The sequence below is a fragment of the Heterocephalus glaber genome, unplaced genomic scaffold (genome assembly GCF_053883595.1).
Source record: "Heterocephalus glaber isolate CG9 unplaced genomic scaffold, H.glaber_assembly_v1.0 deba00000470, whole genome shotgun sequence".
NCBI classification, from domain to species: domain Eukaryota; kingdom Metazoa; phylum Chordata; class Mammalia; order Rodentia; family Bathyergidae; genus Heterocephalus; species Heterocephalus glaber.
The window spans coordinates 1,708,415-1,727,187 of NW_028258145.1; the positions used below are offsets into that span (position 1 = coordinate 1,708,415).

Below are 18,773 nucleotides of genomic sequence, written 5' to 3' on the forward strand. Positions count from 1 at the left end.
GAGGAGTGTAGAGACAAGGGGGTGGTGAGCAGGAAGGATGCAAAATTCCTACCATGGCTGGAACCTGGTAGGAGGCCGATGCAGGCAGAAGGTGAGCCCTGAGACAGAGGCCCAGTTTTGGAGACATGGCCAAGTGAGTATTTGGGTGGTGCCCTCCTACAAATGAAATCTCTAAAATATTGCACAGCTAAACACAAACAAAGCCACCATCCTTCTCAAGAGCTTGGAACTTTATTAATAATTCTCTGATGGTCCCACTACTTGGTCTCTAAATCTTACTGGTTCACAGTGGATGTTCAACAAGACTACTAATCAGATACCCCATCCTGGCAGGTGGCACTGACCTGACTGAATGGCGGCATTGGCCATGGTGGCCACCAGAGCTGCGATGATGATCAGCACATCAAACCTAACAGAGCAAAAGCAAAGTCGGTTAGGAATCTAGGAAAGGATAAGCTCAGGCTATGATGGGCTCCAGGAAAACTCTGTATCTGGTATCTTAGGCAAAGCAATGATCTAGCCAAAATCTGATTTTTGAAATTTTTTGGACAGTGACTATGAAGACCAAAACATTATCTTTGGACCACCCAATTTTCACCCACTGGATGTTCCAAAGGATCATCCAAAGGAATTTGTAGGAATCAGCTAATGCACAACACTTTGTCTTGCACAATAAGTCTGCACTTGAAAGAATACTTCATCCATTTTCAGAATACATTGTTGATACTAATTTTATTAAATGCATTACAACTTTTTAATTGAAGAAGAAATTCATGTCATGACTTTTCACTCTAACAATGGTGCCAAAGAACAAGAAAATACTGGACAGTACTGACCAGCTCCCCTTTGGCTACATGTGCTTTGTAACAAGTTTCCTGGATTTTAGAGCAGCGATCCTAGAGATCCAGCCTTCATGAGCTGTGGAGAACTTAAGGTCTGCAACTTGCACCTTTGTGGTGGAGGTTTCTGACCAGGAGAGAAGGGGGAGCTGAGGAAACTATGGAAGGAATTGCCTCCTTTAGTCAACTGTTCTAAGACTGTGGCAAGAGAAATACATCTTTGTCTTCAACTTTGGCTAGGAGTTCCTAGCCAGAACTCCTAAAATCCTAGTAATTTTGACACTAACTCTAGGTAAACAGTGTCAGAACTTAATTGATTGACATTTGGAACCAGAAGAAACCTAGAATAGCAAAGGCAATTCTAGGCAACAAAGGCAAGGCAGGGGATATCACAATCCTCAACTTGAAACTATACTACAAAGCTACTGTGTTAAAAACAGCATGGTACTGGGGAAAAAACAGACATGAGGATCAATGGGACAGATTAGAAGATGCAGAAACAACTCCAGACATACTCAGCCACCTCATCTTTGACAAAGGAGCCAAACACCCTCACTGGAGGAAAGATAGCCTCCTTAATAAATGGTGCTGGAAAAACTGGGTTTCCACTTGCTGAAGATTAAAACTAGACCCATATCTTTCACCATCCACTAAACTAAAATTGAAATGGATCAAAGATCTAAATATTAAAACAGAAACACTAAAGTGTAAATGAGGACAAAATGTATAACAGATATTGTGAAATAGGAAGAAAATGTTTAAAGGGGAAGCGGAACTAAGGAGGGAGGTGGGGGAAAGGAAAGAAGGGAAAGAAAAAATGATAAAAGAAAGAAAAAATGGAAACAAAGCTTTTGTAAATAGGAATGGATGGAGGGGTTGAAGGGAGGAAAGGGGAATAGGAAAAAATAAGAGCCAAGATATATCATGTATAGCTACAAATTCTCAATGATGAATGTGATCATAATGTATACCTAAAATGTACCAATAAACTTAATGAATAAAAGAAAAAGAATTGAATTGAAGTGTGGAACACCCAGTTAGACAATTGGTTTGTGTGAAAAGTTCCACACATTTGGTGGCAGAAGTGTTATGAAAGAGTAGAGAAAAACAATTTGCTGTCCTTTTTTTTTTTCCTTCTTGGTTTCTGTTGTTGTTTTGTTTTACTTTATTTGTTGGGTTTGGGGTGTTTATTTGTTTGTTGGTATTGGGAACTGGACCCAGGGCCTTTGCACTGAGCTCCATCCCCGGCCTCTTTTTTTAATATTTTGAGACAGGGTTTCACTTAGCTGCCCAGGCTGGGCTCAAACGTGGTCATTCTGCCTGAGCTTCCCAGAGAACCGGGATTATTGGTATGTGCTACCACACTTGCCTGTTTTCCTGGTTTTTTGTTTTGTTTTGTTTTTCTGCGACTCAAGACTGAACACAGAGCCATTGTCCAGAGCTGCATCTCAAGCTCTTCTTTTATCTTTTATCTTGAAACAGGTCCCTGTAAGTAACTCAGTTGTTCAGGTTGGGCTCCAACTTGTGATTCTCTTACCTCAACTTCCCAGAGTGCTGGAATTATAGGTGTGGACCACCATGCCTGGCTTGTTTTCCTCTTTTTAAAGTTCCTTACCAAATCAAAGATGCCATGGTCTGTAATTCTAATTTTACTACAATCAGTCTCAACTTACATCATGACTAACAACTTTCACTGAATCAGATGTTCCCTGTCCCCAAAAGTCTCATTATAAGATACCTCAAAAACAGGCAAATGGACTTGGAGGCTTGTAGCCATGTGCCCTCAACTGTGACAACAAGTCCACTCTCATGACACCTGGCCACCTCACTCCTCCCCAGGACACCACTCACCAGTTCCAGAACTGCTTCCTTCCAAGATAGGCTCTGGGCTCATATGTGTACAGTTTCAGGAGGATCTCAATAATATAGAGAGCAAGGAAAAGCCATTCTGCATAGGAAATGAAGGGGTGTTTCTCATCCAGAGCAATGCATATGGCATTGATTAGAATGATGACATCATACGCCCAGACAAAAATCCTGGCAGGAAGAGAAATAAAAGAAGTCCTGTTACCCCATATTTCAGTAAAAGGCACATAAGTCTGTTCAGGGCTTCACCAAGGCCAGTTTATTTCCTGACACCATGCATACAGGATCTGCACACACACACACACACACACACACACACACACACACACACACACACACACACACACACACACACACACACACACACACACACACACACAGAGAGAGAGAGAGAGAGAGAGAGAGAGAGAGAGGCCTCATCTATGGAAGTTCCAGCATGGTTGAGCTTTGAAATTCATCTGTCTCCCAAAACCCTTGGTGCTGCCCTTCTCTCCAAGAGAAGAGGACAGAGAGAGGGGAGAAGAGAGGAAAGTTGTCTTCCCAGGGTCCCCTTGGGGTCAGCACCTGATCTGATGAAAGCTTAGAATCAGGGCAGGGAGAAGATTTGGGGTTAACACAGGATGATCCCCAGAAAATGCACATCCTCAACTAAGAAAGCTTCTGAAAGCCCCTTCACCCCTAACGAACACCAGCCTCCCAAGGGAATGGCCTGTCCATCTTTCTCATCAAGGTGAGAGAGAAAATGGGCAAACAAAACATGATAGCTGGGTCCCAACTTGACTTCAGTCCTAGATCAGGCTGCCCCAGGTGGCTCAAGTGTCACCCTCTGTGCCCCAGGGATCCCTGCCAGGCGCATGGCTATGGGAAGGCAGAGGAGGGGTTACCGTGGTGTTCTCTGTGATGCTGCAGAACCAGGGCCCAGACATGGGGGAGATACGTCCCCTGCATGAAGCACAGCAGTATTCAACATTGGGATTGAAGCTCTGCATAAAGAGCTTTGATAAATTTTAAAAATAGGCAGCTAAAGGTATGTATTGACCTGTGTCAGGGACTTTTTTGTTGTTTTTTTTGATTTTTGCTTTTTGTTTTGTTTTGTTTGAGACAGAGTCTCACTGTGTACCCCAGGCTGGCCTTGAACTCACTATGTAGCCCACACTGGTCTCAAACTCACAGAGATCCTCCTGCCTTGGCCTCCAGAGTGCTGAGATTACAGGCATGCACCACCATGCCCAGCCCCATTCACTGTTTTGAAACACTAAATGCAAAACAAAAAGACCATCGTGGCTAGTGAGCCTCAACTGATGGGGCACTGCAGGACCACATACTAAAAAGAAAGTCTCAAACTAGGATAAATGGCTCTTTCCAGAAGTCATCTGTCTGCTTGAATGTAAAAGAATGAACTAGCCTCCTTAGCAATCTTTCCAGCAGGCCAGGGATGTGGTTCAGCAGTGAAGCTCATGCCTGGCAAATGCAAGGCCCTGGGTTTGATTCCTGGTACCAAAAAACAAACAAACAAAACAATCTTTCCAGCAATGCTAACTTATGAATTCGGACCATATACTTCTGAAAATCAAAGTCCTGTTACCCCATGTTTCAGTAAAAGGCACATGAGTCTGTTCAGGGCTTCACCAAGGCCAGTTTATTTCCTGACATCATGCATACAGAATCTGTATGCCATGTTTGATACCAACTTCATATTTATTCTGGTGAGGCTGGAATCTCCTAAATTCAGAGAATGGTCAGCTTTCCTGGCTCAGAGAGTGCCCTAGTCTACAGTCCTCAAGAATCTTAGGAAATATCCCAGAAGGAAGCACAATCTAGAAGCCTGTTCTTATAGCTAAGGCCAAACATAGTGTGTCCAAAACCCTTTCCATGCCTCCCTTAGAAACCACAAGCAGTGAGCAGGCTGTGGATGAAACATGTTCAGTCCAGGTGGCAGAGACAGCGTCTTTTCTTTGTAGAACAGCTGGAGAGGAACTGGCCCGTCTCACTTGCCTGTGCTGAACCATCCTCTGGACCAAGAGGCTCATGGATGACTGGTAGACCCGAGGAACCCAGGCTTCCAGTGGGTGTCTCCTGAGATTGATGGTAACCACCTGGATGTTGAGGAGGTCAGCCAGGCGGAGAAAGTTCATTTTGTCTGCAATGAGAAAATGACCCCGTACAACTCTAGACACTAAGGTCTAGAGAGTAAAGCCAAGTCAGGAAGACTCAGCTCTGCATTTTACAGTCTTAGAATTGAAATACCACTACCACCATCCCAAGCAAAAGGGGAAGGTCCAAGGCCACGGAGCCAGCAAAGGCAGACCCAGGTGATCACCTGGCCTCCCACCTGCCCTTCTTTAGACCCTCAGCCACTTCAAGGTAGCACAATGGGATTTTGCTAATTTACAGATACCACCAACTCACTCTCTGCCCTCCACTCTGTGTTCCTCTTCATGTGGTCCATTGCTGCTTTCCGTGCGCTCCCCCAGCCCCCACTCCCACCCCCATCCAGCTTTTCGATCTTGGCTCATACTTTCCCTTCTTCTCTACAAAGCCTTCAAACATGAAGTCCATACCCTTCTGTTTGAGCTGTTATCTTCTGCTCTGCCCAGCCTCTTTCCCTGCCCTTTCCCTGGGGCTCTAACCCTCAGCTTCCACAGGAGCTCACTCACCACCCAGGTCAAAGTAGAGTGGCTGCTTTTCTGAGCCCCAGGCCCCAGGCAACCTCAGAGCCAGTGGTTTCCAAACCCGCTGGATTCCCTGGGACCAGCCATGCTGGGCAGCTGGGCAACCAGCCAGGGCACTGGGCCAGCTCCCAAAGCTATTTATGTATGAACTTTGGGTAACACCATATAATTAAAGTAACAGCACATCAATAAATGAAATCAGAATCCACCAACAGTCACTACTTCTTTGAAAACTATATTGAATTTTTCAGCAACTCCAAAGAAAGCTTCTGTTAGAGGTGCAAATCAAGACAACTGTGAAAGACTGGGGCAGAAGTTTTGAACATTGAGAAAAATTCTCACTTAGCGTTCATGGAAACTTCCCAGGTCTTCACTTCCATTTTCAGAAATAAGCAAAGAACCGTGAGTGCACAGGTGGCAGGTACCATGGTGTGGTTTATACAGGACAGAAGTCACAAAACTGCCAGCAACAGATACCAAGCAAGGAAAAGGCCTTGGCTTTGTCAAATGTGGCCTCATCTGTGGGTGCAGCCTGACTTAAATAATGTCTTGAGTTGCATTAAACACTCAGGTTGCTATTTTCCACTAATGCTCTACAATCCCAGGAAAATGAAAGAACGTGAGTCCATCAAGTTGGGTGAAAAACACAGTTAGATATATTAGAAGCTGTTGAAGTTCCAGGTCTTTAGAGTTAGAAAGGAAACACACCTACATATCTTAATAGCCAGGCATAAAACCCACTTGAGTAAAAGGGCAGCCTCAGAGAATTAGTGACATGCACAATTGGATCCAGGGACTTGGGTCACATGAGCTCCACAATGGAGGCTATGGAGACACTGTGATACAGCCATAACTAGGGCTCAAGGTGACCTACCAAGGTCACTGCCAGGAATCCAGCCCAAATCCCTGCCCACTAAATAACCTCAAATCAACAGAGAATCCATCAGTCTCACTGGATTCACAACTTTTAACCGAGAAGATTCACTAGAACAGGAAAGACCAAAGAAAACCAAGACTGTAATAGTTCTGTGTAAAGAGAGAATTTGTACCAATTTGCTGCTTAAAGTTGTAGCTTGGGCACCAGTGAGCTCTTTAAATAAAAAACCCAAGAGTTATTATGTTAGGCTGTGCAGGCCATACAGCCTCTGTCACAACTATTCAACCCTGCATTATGCATGGAAGCAGGCACAGACAACACACAATGGCCATGGCACAGGAAAAGACTGTGAGCTGTATCAGACCCAGGGACTACAGTCAGCCACCCCCTTGTGGCAGATGCCATATTATCTGCTTCATATTCTCTTTGTTAAAAGATCACAAAACATGCAATGTTTACATGTATAAAAACAGCACATTGTACCCCATACATGTGCATAATTTTTATGTTTTATGTGACTATTATCATGTAAGTGTAATGATTTTATTTAAAGATTTGAAACTACAAAAAACAAATATCACTAAGGAAAAAAATAATACTTCTATAATGCTTGTATTATACTTGTCTTTCTTCTCTGATGAGTTTTATGTTTCTCAGGTTATCACTAGATTTATGTTTCAATGCTTCTGATACTAACAGAACTCCAGTGTGTGGCCTTAGAAACCACCCGTCCTCGAAACTGCTGGTCAAGGGGCACATGAGAAGTTTCACAGATGTTCTGCCATCCTCTGCCTGTACAGAGAGGAGACCACGGTGAAGCATGTGATCCTGCTCGGCTTGCTGTCATTAAAACTGTCCTTGAAAGTGTTTCTTAACTGAGGAGTCTCCTGGGACAAGAGCCACCAGAAAGTATCACTATACCCTGTGAAATATAACTAAGCATCCCAAAAGTCAACCAAGCTGATGGCTTTTCTTCCTTAAAAACAGGTTTGCCCTGGTGATGATACTTAAATGGACACTGCTGTTTTGTAAAGGTTAAACCAAGTGTCCACTGGGACTGTCTTCTTGCCACATAGACAGAGCTATAAAATAATCTGTGACTGATGAATTTCTTTCTCAAACTAGATGAGTCTTGGCCTCATTTACTTTACAAACAGATCGCAAGTCAAGTGACTCCAACCGTGAGCCACCAATTAGTCAGAGGACCTGGGCTGTGTTTGCTAATCTAAAAAAATTTTAAACACAGTCAGCCCTCATTTTCTACAAGTTCTACATTTACAGATTCAACCAATCCCAGACCAAAAATATTGGGGGGGAAGGGGTGCTTCTGCAATGAACATGTCCAGACCTTTTCTTCTTCTTTTTACTCCCTAACGATACAGTATAATGACTTTATACTGTAAAGCATTTATATTTTATCAAGTTTTATAAGTAATCTAGAGATGATGAGAGGATGTGTGTGAGTTATACAAAAACACTAAGCCATTTTACAGAAGGGACTTAAGCATCCTTGGATTCGGGGGATGGTTATGGTACTGCTGGAGGCACAGGGAAGGCTTCTTACCCACATACCCCTGCTGCCCCTCGTCGGAGATCCTCAGGAGGAGCTCCAGGTGGGAGCTGCTGATGTCTGGTGTCACCACCTTGGCCAGCTGCTTCCATGCAGCCTCCTTTACCACAAACTCTGTGCCCACCTTGACTTTCAGAATGTTGAATGCCTGTATCATTTTGTGCCGTTTCAGGTACGCCAGTTTGCGAATCTCATTCTTTAAAAAAAGAGTTGAGTGTCTTAAGTGAAAGATTCAAGCAAGAGGCATTTCTTCCATCCCAAACATTTCAAAGTCATGGAGGAGCCCAGGAGAAGTCGCTGGGTTTGCTAAAAAGCAAGGGACATAATCCCTCCCTGCTCCTGGTCTATTTAGCTAACCCCTGTCTGTGTCCACAGTACTTGTCTTACCAAGTTGCAATGATGAATCCCTTGAAGGAAAATCTGTATGGCAAGAAGCAGAGTGACAGGAAGCAGACAGCTCCAAACTCCACTCTGCCCAGGAGGGAGGAGATTCCAGAAACGAAGGAGATTGGATGTGTGGCTGAGAAGAAAGGCAGAATGGGGATGGGGAGAGCTATCATTAAGTCAGGACAGAAAGAGAGGAAGAGGAGGAGAAAGTCAGGGAAGTGAAACAAGGCTAAAAGTAGTCCCAGGCAGAAGGACAGCTGGGTTCTGCCTGGGCTGCCATCTGGCCTGACCACAAGGAATCTTCCAGTACAGAATAGCCCAACAGCCTTCCTCAGCTGTCCAGCTGTCCAGCTGGACACTCCTACTGCTCCCTGTAAGTCTGTCACCCAATATCATCATCACCTAACAGAGTACACAGCTAGTCTACACATTCTTAAAGAGCAAGGGCTAGGTATTAATCATTGTTGACTCTTGAGAATGCGGATGGCACATAAAGCATGAGTTTTCCAGGTGATGCATGCTGTAGGGGGCTAATTTTCCAGGGGTGTCACTCAAAAATACACTTCCTTGGGAAAGGGGAGGCATAGTAACAGTTCTGTCCAGCAGCGAAAGAGATAAGAAGTGCACCAGACCCTTGGGAATGGCTTCTCCTGTCAGAGGGAGGAAGAGGCCAGAGGAGGCCTGGCCTCGGGGTCAGATCCAAAGTACCTGGACAGAACCAGACTCCCTTACCTACTTCTCCTTAATTGCAAAGACTACAGTTCTCCCCAGTTGCCTCCCTGTGCCTAGTGAGGAAAGGACTTGGAAGCTTGGAGAACATCCCAACCTCCAATCCTACACAAAATGTTACAAAGACCCTGGAACCACTGGATGCATTAAGAGCAACAAGCAAAATCAAGGACTTTTCAGAACAAAGGTGGCTATATCCTTTGTCATTCAGGTCTTCTAGACCCACTATGAAGACTGGTGAAGAAACACTCTGCTTAGCGAAAGGGAGAGGGATCCCAAAAAAGTCTTCTGTTCTACCCAAGTAAGCAATGGAGTAAGCAATGGAGAATACTTCCACATAGTTAGTGAAGGCACTTGGCCATCCCTGCCACTGTGCCCAACCCAGGCACTGACCACCTCCTACCGCAAGCTCATGCCTGTTACCTTTAAGTGCTTCCTGTAGTTGTTGTAGACCACAGCCAGAAAGACAGACATGAAGATGTAAGTGTTGATGATGATGTAGGTTATGAAATACAAGGAATACCACCAACTGACGTTATAGGCAGGCATCCTGGAAGGAAATGATTATGTGTCATGATTTTTCATGCCCTGGTTCCACAGTGCCCACAAGGGTGACCACAGGCAACACCCACAAGCACAATTATTGTGCACGAGGCACCACAAATCTCTCACTCTCACTGTGTGGTGCCATGGGGCCTTAAAATCATCACCAGCCCCGTGACTAAACAGCTCACTCCACATCTGCCCTTCTGAAATTCTTGTGTCTTACAGAGGTGTCAGTGTTCAAAATGGGTTGGGCCTTAGCTATTGCCCAGTCCAATTCTCGCACTTCACAATAAGAAAATCAAGACTTAGAAGGAGAGCCACCTCCCTAGAATTATAGAGAGAGCCAGAAGCATGCCTTGGATTTACACTTAGGGCCCTGCAGGACACTGGATGGCCATGGCTGGGGTGACAGATAAATATCTATACACCCTGGGACAGGGAGAATGAAAGGGGCATTGTGAGTGGCTGTGGCAGGACAAGAAGTGTAAGTTAGGACCACCTTTAATGGAAACCAGATGTCCTACAGGAGGGGCCATGTGATGGGTGTCAGCAGGGCTGGCAGTTGGGGTCTGGAGGGAAAGACCCAAGAACACAGCAGTGCCAGGACCTTGCTGAGGCAGGAGGTTACATAGTAAGTGAATTCAAGGCCAGCTAGCCTATATAGCAAAACCTTGTCTCAACAAAAAATAAAATAAAGCAAAATATTTAGTGAAGATCCCAGAATAGGAAGTGGGCCCTACTAGTTAAGAGCTGAATCTCAAGAGATGTCTCTTGTTGCTTTCAACTTTCAAAGAATTTGCCTGAATTTAGTTTTTAAGAGGGTAAGGTATCATTTATGTAAGATTTTGTGCTATTTGATATTTTTACAATGAATGCAACTGAACAGAAAATCACATTTTCTCTCTCTCAGTCCTTCTAGTGTCAGGGGATAGCTGCTTTTTGGTTTTGTTTTGTTCTGTTCTGTTTTATTTTTGCATTGATGGGGGGTGGAACCCCAAGGCCTCTTGCATGTGAGGCAAGCTCTCTACTACTGAGCCATGCACCCAAGAGCTGCTTTTAATCATGTGAATTCTGTTACAGTGATATCCATGAACACGGACTGGGGGTGGGGGGCACATACATGATGTCAGGGTTGTTTGCTGTAGTAACCAGCACATAGAGCTCAAACGCGATTTCCAGAATATTTGTGAAGTAGGGAGCTCCATCAGCTGTTTTCAGCCCCCTAAACAGGAACCAAAAGCACAAAGTGAAAACCACACACATAAATTAAGTGCTTATTCTGACACAGTCCCCCAAGCTTCACAAGCAGAAGCTTTCAGGGAAGTAGGCTTACCTGTCCCCAAAAAGCTTCAGGGCCATCAGAGAGAACATGAGCACACTGAACAGGAACAGGAGGAAGACATACAGGATGTCAGGCAGAGTGTTCCGGATGCTTCGGAAAGCCCGTCGGATCTAGGGAGACAAAATTTTATTTCATTTATGAGAAATCAGCTAATTTTTTGTAAAAACCAAGACCAAACCATTGTGCATCCTAAATCATATGCTTACTTGACGACTTTCAGGAAAGTTAATTAGGAAGACCGGCCTCAAGGCCCTCGTCCATCTAATGCTGTGGATGTGAACGGCTTCCAGGGACCCATAGATGATGAGATCAATCAAGGTCACCTGCAAGTGACACAGGAGACAGACGTCAGAACCGCGCTACCAAAGGACAGAGAAGTGATGACATGGATGAACACTTACCTAGCTAGAAGGGGAGTCAGAGTGTCACGTAAAATATCAAGTGTCCTAAATAGCATAATTCCACTTTATAATACAACATTAATCATAGCTAGCACTGGAGGTCTTAGTAGGTGTCATGCAGTATAATGAGCACCTTATAGTTACTTCATTTTAACTTCAGCACACCACTGCTCCCGGATGGACAAACTTGAAGCACAGAGAGGACAATCACATGGCCTCTGATCGCACATCTGGGGCTGGAAGGCAGACTGCAGATGCCTACACCCTCGCTATTTGTCACACTGCTACTCGTGTCCACACAGCATTCTACTGAACTTTCCTCCCATTTGACATGTAAAAGAGAGGACTTCTAGTCTGGTAACAGGGATAAGAATACCTGGAACACAGAAACCTTTATTCATGTCAGGTTTGTAGGCAAAAGAAGCACGTGAGGGTGGGGCAAAAGAAGAGCCTAGCAGTGATGGCAAACCTTTTAGAGCTTTCAATGATAACAAACAGCTCGCATTGGCACACATGCCATAGGTTTGCCACCACTGGCCTAGCGTACATTGAAAATCTTTATGTAAAAAAGAATAATCTATCATCATCAAACAGTCTGAATTTAGCCCCTTTGGTGGTAACACACAGAAAATTCAGAAGATCCAGGGAGATCCTGAAAGGATCACCTGCCATGGCAGAGAGAAACAGCATAGAAACTGCTCTGGGCATCGGGTGGAGGGAGCTGGTGTGGCTGCCCTTGCAGCAGCATTAGGCAGGTCACCAAGGATTACAACACCTGGGGAGCTTCGTGGAGGAGACACTACTTGATGTGATCTTAAAGCACTGAGCTTTGTAAGGATAAAACTTGGAAAGGGCGAGAGCAGGGCTGGAAGACATAGTAAGACAGATGCGGAGGAACCATCCCAGTGAGTTTGAAAAACAGAGTTCTGGGAGATGGGACATAGGAAAGCCGCAGAATTGACAAGGACCAAAGACAGGAAGTTTGAGGGCCAGGCTAGAAAGACATATCTTATTTCCAGCATTTGGGGAACCCTAGAAGTCGTCCTAATAAGGTTGCGGGAGGGGGCGCCGAGGCCACTCTGTAGCATACCCTGCTATGCACATGTGCAGGTTGTCCCTTGGGGGGTGCATGCTCTGGCTCCAAAGGGGAGAAGTTGCTTGGGGTGAGCACAGTGGGAAAGAACAGGACCCACTACTGATGTGCTCTGTGTCCTGGGGCAGCGCGCGCCCTGGGGAATACACAGGGACAGGCTGTGTGAGGAGTCACACTGCTGGGCCACACTGTCCTGGTGGATCGGAGGTGTGGGAAAAGAGGGGGACTCTGGGGCTTGCAGTGTCATGAAGCCAGGAAGGGACAGACAGTGGGAAGAGACTCTCATCCTTGTGTCTACAACAGGGACTCTGGCTTTTCTCTGCCACAGATGGAAAGTGGGTGATCTGAAGCTGGGGAGTGCTGCACAGACTTAGGTTTGTAAGGTGCATCCTCCCCATGCAGCAGGCTGTGGGGCACAAAGAGTAAGGGTCGTTCATTTATTAAAGACCCTTAATTAGGGGCATCTTTTTCTATCTTACAGACTCTGGGTTTTTGGATTTCTCTTTTTATCCAAAATAAGGCCCCAAACACACACACTTTGTTTTTGTGTTTTTTACAGTTTTCTGACACACTCCAGTAGGGATGAAACCCAAGCGTGTGGTCACAGGTACCATCCCAGAACACAGGTTCCAGTGCAGTTTTTAATAATGGAAGATGGAGATATTTCTAGTAGTCAGGAAAGTGCAGCTACTCTGCATTTTCTGAGGGCTCTGCCAATGTGTAAGGGAAGTCAAATCAAATCTTTAGAGAGAGGACAAGAAATGAAGAGACTATTGTAGGCAAAAAACAAAAAAAAAGGACTTAAAGCAGAGAAATGCAGGAGCAGCGGACAGCCCAGCCGTTTGTCATGAAGGAGAGGAGGGCAGACACATCCGCAGAAATTGGTGGCATCGTTGTCCTCACCAGCCAGAGGAGCTCACAGACATTTGAGAGAGGGAGGGACAGGATCTGAAGTCTGTCTCTGAAGAATCAATCCAGTAGGAGCACCTAAAATGCATACATCCATCGGTGATTTGGGGTTGGAATGGCCGAGGTAGGTGAGAGTGACGAGGCCTGGACTGTGTCATACAAGAGAACTGATGTGCAGCTGAGACACCATGAGAACCCAGAGCAGGGACAGGAGCAGACCAGTGGGAAGAGGAGGAGGAGGACAACAGTGCAAGAGGCATCCTGAGCACAGCTGGGAGGCAGGCACCAGAGAGAAGGGAGGGGACAGGACAGGGAGGACTCTCAAGGTGGGTGATGGGAGACAGAGTCCTGCGGGGAATAGGAGTGCGGGTTTGCTCTCTGCAATGCTGATGTGGCAGTAACCAGCAAGCCCTGGCCACAGAGCAAAGGATTCTGAGGGGCACCAATACCAGTGTCTGCATGGGAGCCTTCACACCTAGGAGTGTTCGTAGAAGCGCCTAAATGGACATTGCTCCAGGAAGAGAGCATCACATGGAAATGGTAGAGCTGTGATTCTGAGGTTCACCACAAGGAACTATGGTCAGGCATGTTGGTGTGCTAACATGAAACCCCCTCATCTGACCCCCAAGGGCCTCTCTATTCACTGCAGGACCAGTTCAGACCGCATCCTCCACTTGGCATGCACTGTATCTTCTAGATTTTTCTTTGAATACCAAATCAAATTCAATTTTTAGGTTCCATGTTGACTTCATGGGGAAATTTGATTTGGTTCTTGACTAACTCAGCTTGTGACCAGAATTGCAAAAAGAATTCAATTCATGAACCAAGGTACCACTGCATATAACATTCTTTTATCTTTCTGTTTTGTTGTTGTCATTTGCGGTGCGGCAGATCAAACCCAGGGTCTCATGCATGCTAGGGAAACAAGGGCTCCGTCCCTGAGCTACACTCCCAGTGCCACTGTTCTTCTTTTTAACCAAAATGTGATCCAACTATACTGCAACCCACTTTTTTGACTTAATTGCTGGTAAGCATCTCTCCTTGATTATAGAGACATATGTGCCCTTAACACTATTTTAAAGGGCTGTGTGGACATGCCACACTTTATTTCACATTTTCCTACTGTACCTATGGGCAGGGTGCTGAGTTGTTTTCAATTTCTCAATATTATAAACACCCCACCTACCACCAACTTTGTGGCTAAATCTTTAAATGTGTCCTTCTTTCTTAAAAAGAAATCCCCAGAAATGGAAGTCCAGAGTGCAAGTTTATGCACATTTAAGGCTTTTGAAAAGAACTTCCCCCAGAACATGCACAGTGGTGCAAGTCTACAATCCCAGCCCTCTGAGAAACTGAGGCAGGAGGACCAACTATTCAAGCCCAGCCTGTGCAACTTAGTAAAATAAAAAATATTTCTCTTGTCTAAAAAATAAAAACAAAAAAGGGCTGAGGATGTAGGCCCATGCATGAGTGCTGGATTCAATCCCCAGTACCACAGATGACAGAAGGAAGGAAGGAGGAGAAAGGAAAGGAAAAGAAAAGAACTTCCAAGCAGCCTTCTAGAAAGACAGCTTATTTCTCTCTCTAATAAGGTATAAGGTTTGTTTTCTCTCAATCTTGCTGACATTTTCTTAAAGGTAAATCCATGGTATTGTATTGTTTTGATCTATATTGTTTAATTAGTTTGGTTAAATATCTTTCATGTCCACCATTTCATGTATTCCTTCTTTTATGAGTTGGCTTCCCCCCTTTTCAGCTCATTTTTCTATTAGAACATCTGTCTTTTCTTTTTCTCTAGTTTGGCCTGGAAGATGTGTTAAAATATCTGCACTGTCACTTTTGGCCATATTTGTTCTTGGGCTTAAGCTCTGCCTGCAGCTATACGGTACTTCCAGGGTTTGCTCTATCAAGGTGTTGATTTAACAAAAACAAACTTATCAATTGTTTTCCTCCCTGGTTTCCACCTTTGATCACAAATGCCCCCAAGCACGGCAATGCACACTCACCACGATGGTCACCATGATGCAGATGTTCTTCGTGTCCTTCCAGAAAACCATTTGAGGAGTGACTTTGGCAAAGTGCACTAGTCTTGCAGAGAATGCAGCCAAGCAGAGCACTTCTGCGAGGGCAGTGGCCTGCAAGGAGAGGGCATTACTGAGCCGGGCTCCTGTCATCACAAGGCTCCGCTGTCATCCTCTCATGACCCACTCCCAGTGCGACCTACCTTTGCTGCCTGGTTCCCTCCAAGAATTAGCCAGGCCCTTTAATTTTATTGGACTTCCCAGCCCCTATGAATTAAATAAACTTCTGTTCTTTATAAATTACCTTGTCCCCAGTATTATGTTATAGCAACAGAAAATGGACTAAGACAATCCCTACAGTGTGTTTGGAAGGGGGGGCAGGGTGTCATTCCTTAAACATCACAGCCACTGCAGCCCTGCTGCCTGAACTTGGCTAGTGAGCAGAGAGAGTGAGGGCCACTGAGCCCAGTGTAAGTCCCCAGTGCCCACCACAGGTACAGAGCCCCAACCCCAAACACCCTGTGGCCAGCCAGCCTCATGGCCCATGCCTGCAGTCCATGATGTCCCTGTGATTGTCATGAAAATCCAGGAGCACTCCCCAATGAGGACACTTTCCTCTACCAACAGTGAGTGGATAGCAGCAAAGCAGGAAGAAATGGGGAGAAGGGTGCCTGGGCTTAAGGTAGGGAGAGGCGAAGGCCTGGGCTGAGGCTAGAGGGAAGAGACTCTCTGGGGACAGGAAGGAAGGAACTGCAGCTGACACAATCATCTCCTTTAACTCCACCCCGATGGGTCCTGGGCTGCAACCCCTTGTAAGTCTTTGAGCTGCTGACCTGTTCAGCTGTTAAGGGCTTGCAGGCCTTGGATAACTGCAAAACATGCCTGCTCAAAATGAGACTTAACATGGAAATGCTGGAATGAGGCCACAGGCACCCCTACCCCATGACACATTTGACTTGGGTACTGCAGCAGGAACACTGGCTAAAGGAGAACTTGGACACCCAGGTGGCCAACCCAGAAGCTGCTGTGACCAGCATCATACAGGAAAGGCAAGGGGCTGAAACAACCACTCTGCAGAATTCCTACCCTTGCTGGGCTGGGCAAGTGCTAGGGAAGGACAGGCAACATTCAGTCTGGGCCTGTGGATAGTCACTGGGCTAAAGGCCTTCTACCCAGAGAATTCATGACCTGCAGAATCTTTATCTCAGGGAAATGTGGGGGATGTTGCTTGGTGGCTTCCCATGAATCAGGCTTCCAATTTTTATCCCTTTGTGTCACAAAATATGAATTGTCCAATACTGGGTAGCTTATAAACAACAGAAATTTATTTCTGTCAGCTCTGGAGGCTGAAGTCTAAGATCAAAGTGCTGGCAGATTTAGTTTCTGCTGAGAATGCACTTCCTGAAGGCTTCCTGACAGTCTTCTTTTCGCTGTGTCCACACATGACAGACAGGACAAGGGACAGAAAGGCCTGGGCTTCTAATCCTATTTCTTAAAACTTCATCCTCATGATTTAATCACCTCCTGAAGGCCCTACCTCTAAATACCATCACATTGTGCTTAGGTTTCAACCTGTGTGGGAGATGGGGAACAAACACTGTTTGTAGCACTATTCTTAGGGCACAGGCTGTACAAAAACAGGCAGCAGCTAAATTTGGCCTATGGTACAGTCTTCTAACCCCTGTCTTAAGCACTGGAGTTTTGGGTTTTTCAATTGTTACACAGCAATAGATACCTGAGACATGGAAGGATAAAGAAGAGTCCATGTGGTTGTTAAAAAGCAACTTTGAAATTGGACAGACTTGGGTTGGACTAGCTCTACCCAACTGCCAAGTGACCTCGGACAAGTTAGACAAACCTTCTAAGGCTCAGCTCTCTCATCAGTTGAAAAGGGGATGACAATAGATGTTCTGTTAAAGGGGGCATGATAACAACCTCAAAGAGGTCTATGAATTAACCATCTCATGCTGAAGCTCACCACAAAAGGCAACGGGAACAGCGCGGGCTCCTCAAACAGGGCCAGAGAGAGGTCTACACAGATAAAGATGTATGTGGCCACTCGCATCGTCCAGTGGTTGTAAAAACAGTAAAGTCTGTAGAGGAAAAGAATAAAGGTGGTTACAGCCACAGGGCAGGAGTTAACAACACCCAAACTTCCCTGGAAAAACAAATGAGAGGGAGCAGGGAAGAGAGGGGAATTGAAAAGTGTTATGTATGCATAACCATCCCCTGCAGTGGATGTAATCATTATGTGCTGCAAACATGGAATGATAAAAGTCAGAAAAAAGCGGGGGGGGGGGGGGAGGAGGCTGGGGTGTAGCTCAGTGATAAGAAGATTTGCCTAGTATATTCAGGGCCCTGGCTTTGAGCCTCAGGACCACAAAAATAAAATAAATGAATAAATAAAAGAGACTAATGCAGGTAAAATAAAGAAGCTATGGCTTAGCCACATTTCCTTTAAATTCCAAGGAGCAGGGCCAGTGTTAAGTGAGCTCATACTACAACACATTAGCAGAAAAAGAAAAATAAGAATATGTTCACATCTCAAAGCACATTTTTTGAGTAGCCTCAGGTTAAGATGAGCACCTTTTTCTTGGGTTTTGGGGGACAATAAAAAGAAAATAATCTTCAGACTTCGCTAATGACTGATGCAGGGTGAAGGGACCTGTCGTTACATGGCATGGTAACCCAATTTGAAGATGTACATTATCCCATCTTACCATGGTAGACCCCAAAGAGACCTGGAGGTCATGGGGCTCTCTTCCTGGGTGGGGACTGACACCCATCCCTGCCTGGCAGCATCCAGGGATGAGGCATTTGGTGCTTTTGGAGACATTGGCATTGAACCCTGATGAGAAGAAATGCTTTTTCCCCCTTATTCTAGACCAAATGCTGGTCTTAGTTCATTCCTTAAGGGGTGAAGACAAAAATGTGGATTCCCACCAAAAAACCTAACATTTGGATTTCATCAAAAGAGACAGAAGGGGAAAATAAAAGTCTTCATTTTCACTTTGGGTGACTCTGGGAAGACAACGCTCCCTTGGGGCAAAGCAATGACATTCTTAGCAGGGTGCCCGGCCCCCATCCCAGCATGGCAGCTACTCATTTATCTGCTCTTAGTCAGATGAATGCTCCCCAACGTGATAGCACCAGGCTCCTGGAACTTAAAAGAAAGTATTGGGTTTTATCCAAATGTGCCGCACCCTGGATCTCTCTCAAAATTATCTGTGGAAGCAACGTCTTGAGTTTTCTTCAACCCCAAGAACGTAGGTGCTGGTGGACAAGTGGCTCCATGGGACAGTTTAATACTTTACCTGATTGCCTGTGGGGACGTTTGGAAGGGAACGTTTCTGTTGTACTGGGCATCGGAAACATAGGCAGCTGCCAGCAAAAGGTTCTGTTCCCCGTGGGAGAATGTAAAGGGAGAAAACAGTCAGGCTCTTTTCCCTTTCGAGTGTGCATCAAGTGCAAAGGCCCCAACCTAGTCCTCCAACCCCACCCCCATCCCCACACCTCTCCCC

General features: G+C 45.4%; 1 protein-coding gene across 1 annotated transcript in view; it reads right to left on the reverse strand.

The window, feature by feature from the left end:
* LOC101724992 (two pore channel protein 2-like) overlaps positions 1–18,773 on the reverse strand; it is a 33,262-nt gene that overhangs the window by 6,071 nt on the left and 8,418 nt on the right. The window contains exons 2-12 of the mRNA XM_004844330.3: positions 18,567–18,649; positions 17,231–17,345; positions 15,238–15,366; positions 11,035–11,151; positions 10,820–10,938; positions 10,607–10,708; positions 9,364–9,490; positions 7,819–8,020; positions 4,701–4,845; positions 2,691–2,876; positions 345–409 (exon numbers count right to left, since the gene is read on the reverse strand). Of these exons, the coding sequence (XP_004844387.1) occupies positions 345–409; positions 2,691–2,876; positions 4,701–4,845; positions 7,819–8,020; positions 9,364–9,490; positions 10,607–10,708; positions 10,820–10,938; positions 11,035–11,151; positions 15,238–15,366; positions 17,231–17,345; positions 18,567–18,649 (1,390 nt within the window). The remainder of the gene's footprint in view (positions 1–344; positions 410–2,690; positions 2,877–4,700; positions 4,846–7,818; positions 8,021–9,363; positions 9,491–10,606; positions 10,709–10,819; positions 10,939–11,034; positions 11,152–15,237; positions 15,367–17,230; positions 17,346–18,566; positions 18,650–18,773) is intronic.